General features: G+C 49.2%; 1 protein-coding gene across 6 annotated transcripts in view; it reads left to right on the top strand.

The window, feature by feature from the left end:
• The window catches only part of ZC3H7B (zinc finger CCCH-type containing 7B), a 133,501-nt gene that overhangs the window by 97,661 nt on the left and 18,751 nt on the right, over positions 1-17,089 (top strand). For all 6 annotated transcript variants that reach the window (XR_012788507.1, XM_075573717.1, XM_075573719.1 and 3 more), the window contains exons 16-21: positions 6,607-6,788; positions 8,288-8,355; positions 12,216-12,334; positions 14,714-14,819; positions 16,336-16,444; positions 16,686-16,816. Coding sequence is in view for 5 of the 6 variants with exons in the window: in XM_075573717.1 (XP_075429832.1) it covers positions 6,607-6,788; positions 8,288-8,355; positions 12,216-12,334; positions 14,714-14,819; positions 16,336-16,444; positions 16,686-16,816 (715 nt within the window). In the remaining variant the exon portion in view is untranslated. The remainder of the gene's footprint in view (positions 1-6,606; positions 6,789-8,287; positions 8,356-12,215; positions 12,335-14,713; positions 14,820-16,335; positions 16,445-16,685; positions 16,817-17,089) is intronic.

The following is a 17,089-nucleotide window of genomic DNA, read 5'->3' as shown; positions in this document are numbered from 1 at the left end:
AGGGTACTCGCGTGCCTGTATAATACAGTATTACTGCTGTATCCGGGGTCCCTGAGGGTAGGGTACTCGCGTGCCTGTATAATACAGTATTACTGCTGTATCCGTGGTCCCTGAGGGTAGGGTACTCGCGTGCCTGTATAATACAGTATTACTGCTGTATCCGGGGTCCCTGAGGGTAGGGTACTCGCGTGCCTGTATAATACAGTATTACTGCTGTATCCGTGGTCCATGAGTGTCGGGTACTCGCGTGCCTGTATAATACAGTATTACTGCTGTATCCGGGGTCCCTGAGGGTAGGGTACTCGCGTGCCTGTATAATACAGTATTACTGCTGTATCCGGGGTCCCTGAGGGTAGGGTACTCGCGTGCCTGTATAATACAGTATTACTGCTGTATCCGTGGTCTCTGAGGGTAGGGTACTCGCGTGCCTGTATAATACAGTATTACTGCTGTATCTGTGGTATCCGGGGTCCCTGAGGGTAGGGTACTCGCGTGCCTGTATAATACAGTATTACTGCTGTATCCGTGGCCCCTGAGGGTAGGGTACTCGCGTGCCTGTATAATACAGTATTTCTGCTGTATCCGGGGTCCCTGAGGGTAGGGTACACGCGTGCCTGTATAATACAGTATTACTGCTGTATACGGGATCCCTGAGGGTAGGGTACTCGCGTGTCTGTATAATACAGTATTACTGCTGTATCCGGGATCCCTGAGGGTAGGGTACTCGCGTGCCTGTATAATACGGTATTACTGCTGTATCCGTGGTCTCTGAGGGTAGGGTACTCGCGTGCCTGTATAATACAGTATTACTGCTGTATCCGGGGTCCCTGAGGGTAGGGTACTCGCGTGTCTATATAATACAGTATTACTGCTGTATCCGTGGTCCCTGAGGGTAGGGTACTCGCGTGCCTGTATAATACAGTATTACTGCTGTATCCGGGGTCCCTGAGGGTAGGGTACTCGCGTGCCTGTATAATACAATATTACTGCTGTATCCGGGGTCCCTGAGGGTAGGGTACTCGCGTGCCTGTATAATACAGTATTACTGCTGTATCCGGGGTCCCTGAGGGTAGGGTACTCGCGTGCCTGTATAATACAGTATTACTGCTGTATCCGGGGTCCCTGAGGGTAGGGTACTCGTGTGCCTGTATAATACAGTATTACTGCTGTATCCGGGGTCCCTGAGGGTAGGGTACTCGCGTGCCTGTATAATACAGTATTACTGCTGTATCCGGGGTCCCTGAGGGTAGGGTACTCGCGTGTCTGTATAATACAGTATTACTGCTGTATCCGTGGTCCCTGAGGGTAGGGTACTCGCGTGCCTGTATAATACAGTATTACTGCTGTATCCGGGGTCCCTGAGGGTAGGGTACTCGCGTGCCTGTATAATACAGTATTACTGCTGTATCCGGGGTCCCTGAGGGTAGGGTACTCGCGTGCCTGTATAATACAGTATTACTGCTGTATCCGTGGCCCTTGAGGGTATGGTACATGCGTGCCTGTATAATACAGTATTACTGCTGTATCCGTGGTCTCTGAGGGTAGGGTACTCGCGTGCCTGTATAATACAGTATTACTGCTGTATCCGTGGTCCCTGAGGGTAGGGTACTCTCGTGCCTGTATAATACAGTATTACTGCTGTATCCGGGGTCCCTGAGGGTAGGGTACTCGCGTGCCTGTATAATACAGTATTACTGCTGTATCCGGGGTCCCTGAGGGTAGGGTACTCGCGTGCCTGTATAATACAGTATTACTGCTGTATCCGTGGTCTCTGAGGGTAGGGTACTCGCGTGCCTGTATAATACAGTATTACTGCTGTATCTGTGGTATCCGTGGCCCCTGCGGGTAGGGTACTCGCGTGCCTGTATAATACAGTATTACTGCTGTATCCGGGGTCCCTGAGAGTAGGGTACTCGCGTGCCTGTATAATACAGTATTACTGCTGTATCCGTGGCCCCTGAGGGTAGGGTACTCGCTTGCTTGTATAATACAGTATTACTGCTGTATCCGTGGCCCCTGAGGGTAGGGTACTCGCTTGCTTGTATAATACAGTATTACTCCTGTATCCGTGGTACCTGAGGGTAGGGTACTCGCGTGCCTGTATAATACATTATTACTGCTGTATCCGTGGCCCCTGAGGGTAGGGTACTCGCTTGCTTGTATAATACAGTATTACTGCTGTATCCGTGGCCCCTGAGGGTAGGGTACTCGCTTGCTTGTATAATACAGTATTACTGCTGTATCCGTGGTACCTGAGGGTAGGGTACTCGCGTGCCTGTATAATACATTATTACTGCTGTATCCGTGGTCCCTGAGGGTAGGGTACTCGCGTGCCTGTATAATACAGTATTACTGCTGTATCCGTGGTCCCTGAGGGTAGGGTACTCGCGTGCCTGTATAATACAGTATTACTGCTGTATCCGGGGTCCCTGAGGGTAGGGTACTCGCGTGCCTGTATAATACAGTATTACTGCTGTATCCGGGGTCCCTGAGGGTAGGGTACTCGCGTGTCTGTATAATACAGTATTACTGCTGTATCCGGGGTCCCTGAGGGTAGGGTACTCGCGTGCCTGTATAATACAGTATTACTGCTGTATCCGTGGTCTCTGAGGGTAGGGTACTCGCGTGCCTGTATAATACAGTATTACTGCGGTATCCGGGGTCCCTGAGGGTAGGGTACTCGCGTGCCTTTATAATACAGTATTACTGCTGTATCCGGGGTCCCTGAGGGTAGGGTACTCGCGTGCCTTTATAATACAGTATTACTGCTGTATCCGTGGTCCCTGAGGGTAGGGTACTCGCGTGCCTTTATAATACAGTATTACTGCTGTATCCATGGTCCCTGCGGGTAGGGTACTCGGGTGCCTGTATAATACAGTATTATTGCTGTATCCGGGGTCCCTGAGGGTAGGGTACTCGCGTGCCTGTATAATACAGTATTACTGCTGTATCCGTGGCCCCTGAGGGTAGGGTACTCGCGTGCCTGTATAATACAGTATTATTGCTGTATCCGGGGTCCCTTAGGGTAGGGTACTCGCGTGCCTGTATAATACAGTATTACTGCTGTATCCGTGGTCCCTGAGGGTAGGGTACTCGCGTGCCTGTATAATACAGTATTACTGCTGTATCTGTGGTATCCGGGGCCCCTGAGGGTAGGGTACTCGCGTGCCTGTATAATACAGTATTACTGCTGTATCCGGGGTCCCTGAGGGTAGGGTACTCGCGTGCCTGTATAATACAGTATTACTGCTGTATCCGGGGTCCCTGCGGGTAGGGTACTCGCGTGCCTGTATAATACAGTATTACTGCTGTATCCGTGGTCTCTGAGGGTAGGGTACTCGCGTGCCTTTATAATACAGTATTACTGCTGTATCCGTGGTCTCTGAGGGTAGGGTACTCGCGTGCCTGTATAATACAGTATTACTGCTGTATCTGTGGTATCCGGGGTCCCTGAGGGTAGGGTACTCGCGTGCCTGTATAATACAGTATTACTGCTGTGTCCGGGGTCCCTGAGGGTAGGTTACTCGCGTGCCTGTATAATACAGTATTACTGCGGTATCCGTGGCCCCTGCGGGTAGGGTACTCACGTGCCTGTATAATACAGTATTACTGCTGTATCCGGGGTCCCTGAGAGTAGGGTACTCGCGTGCCTGTATAATACAGTATTACTGCTGTATCCGTGGCCCCTGAGGGTAGGGTACTCGCTTGCTTGTATAATACAGTATTACTCCTGTATCCGGGGTCCCTGAGGGTAGAGGGTACTCGCGTGCCTGTATAATACAGTATTACTGCTGTATCCGTGGCCCCTGAGGGTAGGGTACACGCGTGCCTGTATAATACAGTATTACTGCTGTATCCGGGGTCCCTGAGGGTAGGGTACTCGCGTGCCTGTATAATACAGTATTACTGCTGTATCCGTGGTCCCTGAGGGTAGGGTACTCGCGTGCCTGTATAATACAGTATTACTGCTGTATCCGGGGTCCCTGAGGGTAGGGTACTCGCGTGCCTGTATAATACAGTATTACTGCTGTATCCGTGGTCCCTGAGGGTAGGGTACTCGCGTGCCTGTATAATACAGTATTACTGCTGTATCGGGGTCCCTGAGGGTAGGGTACTCGCTTGCCTGTATAATACAGTATTACTGCTGTATCCGGGGTCCCTGAGGGTAGGGTACTCGCGTGTCTGTATAATACAGTATTACTGCTGTATCCGTGGTCCCTGAGGGTAGGGTACTCGCGTGCCTGTATAATACAGTATTACTGCTGTATCCGGGGTCCCTGAGGGTAGGGTACTCGCGTGCCTGTATAATACAGTATTACTGCTGTATCCGGGGTCCCTGAGGGTAGGGTACTCGCGTGCCTGTATAATACAGTATTACTGCTGTATCCGGGGTCCCTGAGGGTAGGGTACTCGCGTGTCTGTATAATACAGTATTACTGCTGTATCCGGGGTCCCTGAGGGTAGGGTACTCGCGTGCCTGTATAATACAGGATTACTGCTGTATCCGGGGTCCCTGAGGGTAGGGTACTCGCGTGCCTGTATAATACAGTATTACTGCTGTATCCGGGGTCCCTGAGGGTAGGGTACTCGCGTGCCTGTATAATACAGTATTACTGCTGTATCCGTGGCCCCTGAGGGTATGGTACTCGCGTGCCTGTATAATACAGTATTACTGCTGTATCCGGGGTCCCTGAGGGTAGGGTACTCGCGTGCCTGTATAATGCAGTATTACTGCTGTATCCGTGGCCCCTAAGGGTATGGTACATGCGTGCCTGTATAATACAGTATTACTGCTGTATCCGTGGTCCCTGAGGGTAGGGTACTCGCGTGCCTGTATTATACAGTATTACTGCTGTATCCGGGGTCCCTGAGGGTAGGGTACTCGCGTGCCTGTATAATACAGTATTACTGCTGTATCCGGGGTCCCTGAGGGTAGGGTACTTGCGTGTCTGTATAATACAGTATTACTGCTGTATCCGTGGTCCCTGAGGGTAGGGTACTCGCGTGCCTGTATAATACAGTATTACTGCTGTATCCGGGGTCCCTGAGGGTAGGGTACTCGCGTGCCTGTATAATACAGTATTACTGCTGTATCCGGGGTCCCTGAGGGTAGGGTACTCGCGTGTCTGTATAATACAGTATTACTGCTGTATCCGGGGTCCCTGAGGGTAGGGTACCTGCGTGCCTGTATAATACAGTATTACTGCTTTATCCGGGGTCCCTGAGGGTTGGGTACTTGCGTGCCTGTATAATACAGTATTACTGCTGTATCCGGGGTCCCTGAGGGTAGGGTACTCGCGTTCCTGTATAATACAGTATTACTGCTGTATCCGGGTCCCTGAGGGTAGGGTACTCGCGTGCCTGTATAATACAGTATTACTGCTGTATCCAGGGTCCCTGAGGGTAGGGTACTCTTGTGCCTGTATAATACAGTATTACTGCTGTATCCGGGGTCCCTGAGGGTAGGGTACTCGCGTGCCTGTATAATACAGTATTACTGCTGTATCCGTGGTCCCTGAGGGTAGGGTACTCGCGTGCCTGTATAATACAGTATTACTGCTGTATCCAGGGTCCCTGAGGGTAGGGTACTCTTGTGTCTGTATAATACAGGATTACTGCTGTATCCGGGGTCCCTGAGGGTAGGGTACTCGCGTGCCTGTATAATACAGTATTACTGCTGTATCCGGGGTCCCTGAGGGTAGGGTACTCGCGTGCCTGTATAATACAGTATTACTGCTGTATCCGTGGCCCCTGAGGGTATGGTACTCGCGTGCCTGTATAATACAGTATTACTGCTGTATCCGGGGTCCCTGAGGGTAGGGTACTCGCGTGCCTGTATAATACAGTATTACTGCTGTATCCGTGGCCCCTGAGGGTATGGTACATGCGTGCCTGTATAATACAGTATTACTGCTGTATCCGTGGTCCCTGAGGGTAGGGTACTCGCGTGCCTGTATAATACAGTATTACTGCTGTATCCGGGGTCCCTGAGGGTAGGGTACTCGCGTGCCTGTATAATACAGTATTACTGCTGTATCCGGGGTCCCTGAGGGTAGGGTACTCGCGTGCCTGTATAATACAGTATTACTGCTGTATCCGGGATCCCTGAGGGTAGGGTACTCGCGTGCCTGTATAATACAGTATTACTGCTGTATCCGGGGTCCCTGAGGGTAGGGTACTCGCTTGCTTGTATAATACAGTATTACTGCTGTATCCGTGGTCCCTGAGGGTAGGGTACTCGCGTGTCTGTATAATACAGTATTACTGCTGTATCCGGGGTCCCTGAGGGTAGGGTACTCGCGTGCCTGTATAATACAGTATTACTGCTGTATCCGTGGTACCTGAGGTTAGGGTACTCGCGTGTCTATATAATACAGTATTACTGCTGTATCCATGGTCCCTGAGGGTAAGGTACTCGCGTGCCTGTATAGTACAGTATTACTGCTGTATCCGTGGCCCCTGAGGGTAAGGTACTCGCGTGCCTGTATAATACTGTATTACTGCTGTATCCGTGGTACCTGAGGGTAGGGTACTTGCGTGCCTGTATTATACAGTATTACTGCTGTATCGGTGGTCCCGTTCCTAAGATGCTCTTCCTCTCTGCAGGTGTTTGGTTCACGTGCTGAACTCCGGCACCTACAGGTACTCCAAGATCCGCCCGCTGCATCCGCGCTTCCAGTTGGACGTGTGCCGCCACCAGCTGCGTTACGGCTGCCTGCAGGAGGACACCTGCAACTTCGCACACAGCCAGGTGGAGCTGGGCGTCTGGATGCTGCAGCGTCACTCGGGTACCAAACCTTCCCCTATCTACACCTACAGGGCACACATGGGAGCGATGAAGAACAGGGGCCGTGTATGGGCAGTATAAAGCAGTAGTGCATCAGGGTTTGTACAGCCACCTCCGGGGTGGAGTGCTGGGTCATTTCTATTGTAGAAGAAAACATATTACGGCCCAACTGGGTGGGGTGGGGGTGATAGTGTAAAGCAGTACCGAGTACCGCAAGAAAGACGCACAAACTTGTAGCTCTGGTTCCCAAGATACGTACCGGTATCACTTCCTGGTTCTTAAAGGGGATTTAAATGGCCGACCAATAGGAAGCCGCACACCGCTAATGCTGCGGCTTCCTATTGGCCTGTTATTTGGCAGCCATTTTCTTTCCCCTGGAAGGAGATTTAAACCTTATAAATTCACTGAGGGCCCCCCAGAGCGTAATTCCATTATTTTACCCTCCGGTTCAATCCTGGAAATGGGGGAACCCACACGAAGGCTTCAGCATTGCTGCACAAACCGTGGGCCAGATGAAAAACAGCAATCCAGCTCTAGTTTTGAGGCCTAGCACACAGTCTTAGCACCTCAAGACATTAGATAAAACCCCTCCAAAGCTTTCATTTAACATGAAAAAAGTTTATTAAGTGATATAAAAATAAAAAGCCTGTCTGTTATTATTATTATTATTATTAAATAAAAAGCCTGTCTGTTATTATTATTATTAATAAATAAAAAGCCTGCCTGTTATTATTATTATTATTATTATTAATAATAATAAATAAAAAGCCTGTCTGTTATTATTATTATTATTATTATTATTATTAATAAATAAAAAGCCTTTCTGTTATTATTATTATTATTATTATTATTATTATTATTATTAATAAATAAAAAGCCTTTCTGTTATTATTATTATTATAAAATAAAAAGTCAGTTGAAAAGCAGCAATTAAAAGCCCCAGAATCCTACGTGAGTTTAACTCCTATAATGTTCGTATTCTGTCCCCTGATCATGTCCGGCTCTTTTCCTAGTGAATGATTTTCTTAACCTCTGGCTTCTGCGGTCGCCATGGTAACGTGTAGTCTGCCCTGGGCTCCGGGGAGAGCTCCATTTTAACCTCCCGGACACATTTCAAATGCTTCTCTGTCCTGAAAGGAGCCTCCGATTTAAAAAAAAAAAAAAAAATGTAAAGAAAATAAAAACCGTGTTGGAAAGGGGGAGAAGAGATCTCTTAAAGCAGGCCTGCACAACTCTTGTCCTCGAGGGCTGCAAACAGGCCAGGTTTTCAGGATTTCCCTACTTCAGCACAGCTGGCTCAATTAGTGGCTCAGTCATAGTGAGCCACTAATTGAGCCAGCTGTGCTGAAGTAGGGATATCCTGAAAACCTGGACTGTATGCGGCCCTCGAGGACTGGAGTTGTGCAGGCCAGTCTTAAAGTCATGAAATGGCGCTTCGCACGGACTGCTAAGGATGTGCTAAGAGTTACATGAAACCCGCCTGCTGTCTGCTTGTTGCAGGGATCACGCAGGACGATATCGTGCTAGAGGGTGACCGGTTTTGGAAGGCGGTTCAACCGAAAGCCACGGTACGTACACAGAGAGGGGGGGGGAGGGGCGCGGAAGTTGGCATCACTGCCACGTGGGTGTTATTGGGACAGAAGCCACGTCCAGACATCCTAGCATGATCTGGTGTGATAGTCCTAAGGGTGTTATTACAACCCGAGTAACGCTGCTTTTTCACTGACAAACTTATAATTCTCTCCTCCTCTCCTTTTCTTCTCTCTCTCCTTTTCTTCTCTCTCTTCTCTCCTTTTCTTCTCTCTCTCCTCTCCTTTTCTTCTCTCTCTCCTCTCCTTTTCTTCTCTCTCTCCTCTCCTTTTCTTCTCTCTCTCCTTTTCTTCTCTCTCTTCTCTCCTTTTCTTCTCTCTCTCCTCTCCTTTTCTTCTCTCTCTCCTCTCCTTTTCTTCTCTCTCTCTCCTCTCCTTTTCTTCTCTCTCCTCTCCTTTTCTTCTCTCTCTCCTCTCCTTTTCTTCTCTCTCTCCTCTTCTTCTCTCTCTCCTCTCCTTTTCTTCTCTCTCTCCTCTCCTTTTCTTCTCTCTCTCCTCTCCTTTTCTTCTCTCTCTCATTTTCTTCTCTCTCCTCATTTTCTTCTCTCTCTCCTCCCCTTCTTCTCTCTCTCCTCTCATTTTCTTCTCTCTCCTCATTTTCTTCTCTCTCTCCTCCCCTTCTTCTCTCTCTCCTCTCATTTTCTTCTCTCTCCTCATTTTCTTCTCTCTCCTCTCCTTTTCTTCTCTCTCTCTTCTCTCCTTTTCTTCTCTCTCTCTTCTCTCCTTTTCTTCTCTCCTCTCCTTTTCTTCTCTCTCTCCTCCCCTTTTCTTCTCTCTCCTTTTCTTTTGTCTCTCTCCTCTCTCCTCTCCTTTTCTTCTCTCTCTCCTCTCCTTTTCTTCTCTCTCTCCTCTCCTTTTCTTCTCTCTCCTTTTCTTTTGTCTCTCTCCTCTCTCCTCTCCTTTTCTTCTCTCTCTCCTCTCCTTTTCTTCTCTCTCTCCTCTCCTTTTCTTCTCTCTCCTCATCTTCTTCTCTCTCTCCTCTTCGACTCTCTCTCTCTCTCCTCTTCTTCTCTCTCTCCTCTATACTTTTCTCTCTCCTCTTCTCTATCCTTTTCTCTCTCCTCTATCCTCTTTTTCTCTCTATCCTCCCTCTTTCCTCGATCACATGACCCTGACAAGGCCCCAAGATGCGGGAAAGGGAAGTAGAAGGGGGCTTTACTTCGGTTTGGATCGGGATGGCCGCTCCCTCGGAGAGGTCCGTTCGATCAGCCCCCCAAAAAGGAGCCAAGTGCCAGTGACGTACCTAATACAACATTAGGGTAGCTGGCATGCCGCTTATGTTATTAGGGCACTGCAATAGTAAAAAGGTCAGTCCCTCCTAGGACCATAGTGATCTGATTCCAGAGACATGTTCAGGGGGTCTCATGTGGGTAATTGATCTCTTCTCACCCAAATCTGCCACCTACAAGCTTAGTACCCTACCCTTAGGGCTGGGACCCACTGCGCCCAGCGGCGCGGGCGGCTGCACGGGCTTTCCCCACCAGCAGGGTAATGCTCCCGAGCCGGTCCCGGTACCCCCTGGCTGCACAGCTCACTACACGCTGTGACGCGTCAGCCGCTAGCGGATACAAGAGAATTATAATCCTTAGCGTCGACGCGTCACGTGGTGTGGCTGTGAGCCAATAAGGAGGGGAGGCTTCGGGAGGAGGAGAGGCTTCAGGGAGCGGGGAGGAGTGTGGAGTGAAAGCAGCGTGAGTGCCTGTCTGTGTGTATGTGTGTGTGTGTGCCTGAGTGCCTGAGTGCATGAGTGCCTGTCTGTGTTTGTGTATGTGTGTGCGTGTGTGTGTGTGTATGAGTGCCTGTCTGTGTTTGTGTATGTGTGTGCCTGTGTGTGTGTGTGTGTGCCTGCGTGCGTGTGTATGAGTGCCTGTGTGTGTGTGTTGCTTTACTTACCTTCAATCAGCAGCTCCAGCCTGAGCCGTGGAGGGAGGGGGGGGAGAGTAGCGGGTCCCTCAGTTCAAGCCACGCCCCCCTCCCTGTCAAGCCTCCCACTCCCGCCCACCTCCTGCTCCCGCTCCCTACAGACCGCATATCGCGGTCTGTGTATGTCAGCGCCCTGCCTGTATGCAGTGCGGGAGCGCTGACGGTGGGAGCGGGGCCTTAGCCTTAGGGGTCACTGTGTGATCAGTCAGTGCTTGTACAGTCAAAGCCCCCCTCCCCTTATCTGTCTTGCTTCCCTGATAACGATGGAGGGGGGGGGGTATAAGAGGAAAGAAAACACTTGATTGACAAACACTCCCCCATTCAGAGGCCCCTAACAAATTCAACTGGCCGCCTATGTGGGATTTTCCCTTTAAGTGACATGAAGTCCTATTGCTGTTATCAAGCCATTTTCACCACTGGTGAAGTTAATTAGTTACATAGTAGAATATTAGATGCGGTTGAAAAGACGTACGTCCATCAAGTTCAACCTGTGCTAAATTTAGACAACAGATACTTTATCCTATATCTATACTTACTTATTGATCCAGAGGAAGGCAAACACAAACCCCAGTGTCATCTCATCCAATGATATCTCATAAGCGGAAAAATATATTCCTTCCTGACCCCAATAATCGGATAAATCCCTGGATCAGCATCCTTCCCATGTTTACTTATTTGGTATATCCCTGTATACCTGTGTCAGTTTGTACCAGTTTGAAAAGGTGGGAAAACCACCCATTTGTAATTATTGGTCATGGCTTCCCAGAGCTTGGTGATTGCTCCCTGAATGAACATGCTGTGTTCCCGTGGTGGTGTTATACAGAAAACATTTCCAGAAGTCTTATAATGCATCAAAATTAACCTGCATTCCTGAAACTTCAGGGTGGGGCCGTTTTTTAGATTGCAAGCTCTCCGGGTCAGGGGTTTCATTCCTGTTGTCTGATGTTTGTATTTGTTGTATTGCGTCCTTATTAAGCGCTGCTTTCCTCAATGACGCTGTATAAACACAAATAAAAGGACCATTTTATAGGAAGAAGAAAAATCCGTGTTATCCTGAGTGCTGCCCTGCAGTCCGGGGGGGGCAACTCCAGTCCTCCAAGGGCCACCAACAAGCCAGGTTTTCAGGATATCCCTGCTTCAGCACAGGTGGTGCAGTTTTCGACTGAGCCACTGATTTAGCCACCTGTGCTGATGCAGGGATATCCTGAAAACCTGACCTGTTGGTGGCCCTTGGAGGACTGGAGTTGCCCCCCCCCCCCCCTTGGTGTAGCCCCATCACTCTGCTTCTGCCAGGAAGGGGTTAAAATGCAGCGAGGAAGCTCATGGCAAATCCCCTAAAATGGCAGCTTTGTTCCTGCGGCCTGTTTCCAGGTGTGAGGTTTACATGTGTGTAGGTGTGAAACAGACACCCCGCTCTGTCCCCGGGGCTGGGAGAGACCTCATTACACGCACCCAGCCCTGCTCCAAATGCACAGACACTCAACAACATTCCTGGGCGGGACGGGCATGGGGTTAACCTCTGCACTGCTGGTACAGGCCTGTCCCGCAGATAAGGGGTTAAGAGGGAGTCCATATCTCATCTACTCACTTTGAGTGATCCCTGTGTGTGTGTGTGTGTGTGTGTGTGTGTGTGTGTGTGTGTGTGTGTGTGTGTGTGTGTGTGTGTGTGTGTGTGTACACGTTGCACACGTGTAAGGTTTCCTCTTGTGTAGCACAGGCAGTTTGCTCACTGCTCCCATAACACAGATCATGCAGGGATCCCTGCCTCGGAGAGCTTACAATTGAATGTGTGGTGATCAAGCTGAAGATGGCAGCGTATCTAGATCCAGGATCACCCACTTCAAAGCACACCGGTCACTTCTGTGAGTGGCTGCTGTGACCCCAACGGGCCATTTCTCATCCCTTCTCCCCTGCAGCCACCTCCTAAATCCCTGGACATGAAGGGGAAGTTTATCTGCGGGCAGTGCTGGCGAAACGGGCGGGAGGTGGAGGCGGATCGAGAGGGGAAATACTGCACCGCCAAGGCCAGGCACAGGTACCAAACGCCGGCTCCTCTGGGCAACACATCTGACACCTCTAGGGATCTTTATTATATTTGTAAAAGTTAGACTGTGACGTCACAGTGTTTTCAGCGAGCGAGCGCTTGTACAGCCAGCGCCCCCCCCTCCCCGTATCTTTACTGGTTCTCTGATAAGGACAGGGTGGGATAAGGGGAAAGAAAACTCCGTGAGTGACAAGCACTCCCCCATTCAGAGGCGCCTAAATTACATTTGTAACTAATCCCTCCCCCCCTCCATCCACCACCAACAATGACAGCAACTAATCCTTTCTATTAGTATGGTTAGATATACTTCGGCTGCAGCCCCAGTCACTGCGCGCACACGCGCATCGGAGCGCCTGGTGATGCGTGCATCAGTTTCAGCTGCGATCTGTGTTTGCACGTCAGGAGAAAAGCAGGAGATCGCGGGGGGGGGGGGGGGGCATGACGTCACGTGGCTGGTTCCCCCTCATTGGCTGAACCGCCGCCGTGACGTGCCATGTCGCTCGGCCGTCGCACCAAAGGAGATCAACGTAGTGTTTCTGCAGGCGCGCGCCGGCAGTGACTGGGGCCGGCCCCATAGAGCGCTTTATCTCGTTGGCACCTCACGCGCAGTTGGGACAAGGCCTTAGGGAAACCAGTGAGACTATTGAGCTGTGAGCGGCGCACAGATCAATCATTTGGACGCTACATCCTTGTAACTATGCAATAAAGTTACAACACTAAAAAAGCAGCACAGGATAACTCATATGATCTCTCTTGCCAAGATCCGCCCTAATCCTCTCCCGCCTGGGCTACTGTAATATTCTGCTAACGGGCCTCCCTGCCTCTCAACTTTCTCCTTTGCAATCTATCCAAAATTCGGCTGCTAGAATAATTTCACTTTCTCCCACAACAGTCACTGCTCATCTCCTCCTTAAATCCCTCTCCTGGCTTCCCATCACTTACAAAGTTCTCCTCCTTACCTCCAAGGCTCTCCACTCATCTGCTCCTCCCTACATATCAGCTCTGATCTCTCGTTATGTCCCTGCTTGTCTCCTGCTCTCTACCCAAAACTCTCCTGTCTGCCCCTTTAACCTCCACTGCTCTTTCTCACCTTAAACCTTTTTCCCTCACTGCCCCTTACCTGTGGGACTACCGCACCCCAGTATACACCAAGCACCTTCTCTCCCCGGCCTTAAAACTCACCTCATATGAACCTCTTCAATAGCCCGGACTCATGGCTACTGCCCCACACCCACAGTCACTCGTACCAGGCACCGCCATCTACTGCACTCCTTCCCTCACCTGCTGTCTCTGTAGCTCTCCCAAATACCACTTAGATTGTAAGCTCTATGGGGCAGGGATTTCCTTTCCTATTGTCTGATTTTGTTTGTTGCATTTATTGTACTATTATAATTCCCTGTACTGTATTGTATCTCATGTAAAGAGCGAAGTACAGCTGTGGGGCGCTATATAAATAAAGATATATAAACACACACACACACACACACACACACACACACTGTATCTACTTACTACATGTATATCTTTATATAGCACAGTGTACTCTGCGCTTTACCAGAGGCAATACAGGGAATTATAATACAATAAGTGCAACAAAGTCAGACAGTAGGAAAGGAAATCCCTGCCCCGGAGAGGTTACAATCTAATGCCGCGTCCATGATTAGCGACACGCGCGCGCGATCAAAATGCTTAAGGCAATGATCGCGGCCATAGACCGCGCCAGCGCGATGGGGCACGCGTCCCGCATAGAATGAAATGCATTTGATTCCACCTGCGGTGGCCGGGTCATGTGAGAGGTTCGCCCAATGAGGGCGAACCAGCTCCCGTGACGTCATGGACACGCCCCCCTTGTCGCATCCAATTGGAGCGCACAAATAGCTGAACCTAGAGGCAAGCGTGAAGCCACTAGCACGGTCGCACGCACGCGCGCACCCAGCATGGACTCGGCCTTAGTCTGGCGCCACACTGGGGGAAGCAGTTCCTCATTTTATTTTTTTATCTTTAGCCAAACGCTGTTCTCAGCTCTGGGGTTCCTGAGATACTTGCCAGTGAAGTTAGCAGATTAAAATCTTTGCCAGGGGAAAACAAAATGACTGCCAAATCACAGGCCAATAGAAAGCTGCGACATCATCGGTTGTGGCTTCCTATTGGACGGCCATTTAAATCACCTTTAAAAAAAACAGGAAGTGTTGCCTGTAACTTCACTAATAAGCAATTCAGGGCCCGTGGGGTCTCCGGAGCTGAACATAATGCTGGTTCCAATCCTCTCTTTATAGTGCTGTATCGCCCTTGGCCTCCACCACTTGGTACCACTACTTTTTATACAATGTGCAAAACCAGGGCCCTAATCTCTTTCTCTCTCGTTGGCAGTTGGACAAAAGACAAACGTATTCTGCTTGTGATGTCAAAGGCGAAGAAGAGGTGGGTGCCCGTCCGACCCCTACCGTCGATACGCTCCTTCCCACAACAGTATGAGGTGAGAGGCTGGGGGCAGATAACACACACACACTGTTACATTGTGATCGAGAGAGGGGGAGATATAAGGGTAGAGGGGGTATGAAAGGAAGGAGGGGGTGTGTGTGACACGTAGGTAGAGAGAGGGCATATTGTATGGTGGACACTTTCCAATGCATCAAGGGTTTCAATAGGAAGGAAGCCTTTTTCCTATAGTGAATGCCTGAATAAGAGGGGTATGACCTGCAGCTGGAGTGTGAGAGACTGAGTGGAAACATGAGGTAGTTGTGCTTCACTGAAAGAGTAGTGTATCCACGGAACAGTCTCCAAGACGAGGTGGTAGTTTAATACTGCAAAGGGGTTTGAAAGCTTGTAGGATATTTCCAAGGAGACCCTAAATAAGTAAAGAAGCCAGGGATGTGATGGGGTCCCAGAGTTTACAGCAAGTCTGGCAATGGGCAACTTGTGTATCCGGGGACAGTACAAGAAGCTTTTTAACGAACTTTTCATCCCACGGGCAGTACAAAGGACTCGGGGACATCCCATAAGGAGGAAAGGAGATTTCACCATCAACAAAGGAAAGGGTTCTTTACAGTAAGGGCAGTTACAATGTGGGATTCATTACCCATGGAGACTGTGATGGCAGATACAATAGATTTGTTCAAAAATAGGTTGGACATCTATTTAGAAAGGAAAGGTATACAGGGATATACCAAATAAGTATACATTGTATTGTATTGTATGTCTTTATTTATATAGCGCAATTAATGTACATAGCACTTCACAGTAGTAATACATGGGGTAATCAAATAAATAACAGATAATATAAATAACAGATCATGGGAATAAGTGCTTTAGACATAAAAGTAACATTAAGGAAGAGGAGTCCCAGACCCGAGGAGCTTACAATCTAATTGGTAGGTAGGGAGAACGTACAGAGACAGTAGGAGGGAGTTCTGGTAAGTGCATCTGCAGGGGGCCAAGCTTTATGTATCATGTGTTCAGAATAGCCACAGTGCTATTCATATGCTTCTTTAAGCAAGTATGTCTTAAGGTGGGTCCTAAAGGTGGATAGAGAGGGTGCAAGTCGGGTACTGAGGGGAAGGGCATTCCAGAGGTGTGGGGCAGGATGTGGGAAGGATGTTGATCCAGGGAGTAATCTGATTGCCAATTCTTGGAGTCAGGAAGGAATTATTTTCCCCTTATGAGATATCATTGGATGATATGACACTGGGATTTTTTGTTTGCCTTCCTCTTGATCAATAAGGAAGTATAGATATAGGATAATCTGTTTAAATTTAGCATAGGTTGAACTTGATGGACGTACGTCTTTTTTCAACCTTATCTAATATGTAACTATGTGTGGGTCAAGAGGGCCTTCTCTGCAAACCATTTGTATGTAAACACAACGAAATGTTTGAGGCTGGTATAATTGTTCTGTGACACGTGGCTTCTCTCTGTTGGATTACGTCCATACCATTAACGTGACACTCTGCACCCCCCCCCCCCCCCCACTTCCCAATGTGGACTGCACGCAGACCTGTGTCCATGTACAGAAGGGGAAAAAGTGTCAGTACATTGGCAATTGCACCTTCGCTCACAGCCCGGAGGAGAAGGATATCTGGACATTTATGAAGGAGAACAAAGGTCGGTTCAATGTCGCCTTACATCCCTTGCACTGAATTGCGAGCTCTTCAGCACAGGGACTTGACGTCTCTCTTCTCCTCCCTCCTCTCTCTCCAACTCCCCTTTTTCTCCTCTCCGCACTCTTCCCTTTTTCTCTTCTCCTGCCACCTCTCTCTCCCCCTCTTCCCTTTTTCTCTTCTCCTCCCTCCCCTCTCAATCCCCCTCTTCCCTTTTTCTCTTCTCCTCTCCTGCTTTCTCGCAGTCCTGGACCTCCAGCTGATCTTTGAGCTATGTCAGAAGTACAGCCCTGGGAAAGCAGGCGAGGGAGCGGCCGCTGCCTCCAAGGAAGGAGAAAAGCAAATCGTGATGCCCACAGACTACGTGGATGTGATGGTACCTTGTCCTGTTCCTCTCTCCACTAGGCCTGCGCTTTTATCTGCACACTTAATGTGGAACCCTGTGGCAACCTTTCTAACCCGAAACACAAGCTTTCTAACCCGAAACACAAGCTTTCTAACCCGAAACACAAGCTTTCCTCTTTCCTTCTTTTTTTTTTATACAGTGAAATAATTTCTTGAGGTTTAAAAAAATAAATAAAAAAAATGAGAATAGACAGAAAAGTAAATACAGTAAAAAGAAACCTTGGCAATAAGTGTGTGTGTGTGT

The sequence above is a fragment of the Ascaphus truei genome, chromosome 17 (genome assembly GCF_040206685.1).
Source record: "Ascaphus truei isolate aAscTru1 chromosome 17, aAscTru1.hap1, whole genome shotgun sequence".
Classification (NCBI taxonomy): Eukaryota; Metazoa; Chordata; class Amphibia; order Anura; family Ascaphidae; genus Ascaphus; species Ascaphus truei.
Note: the sequence above shows the minus strand (reverse complement) of the source record. Positions and strands in the feature narration are given on the sequence as shown.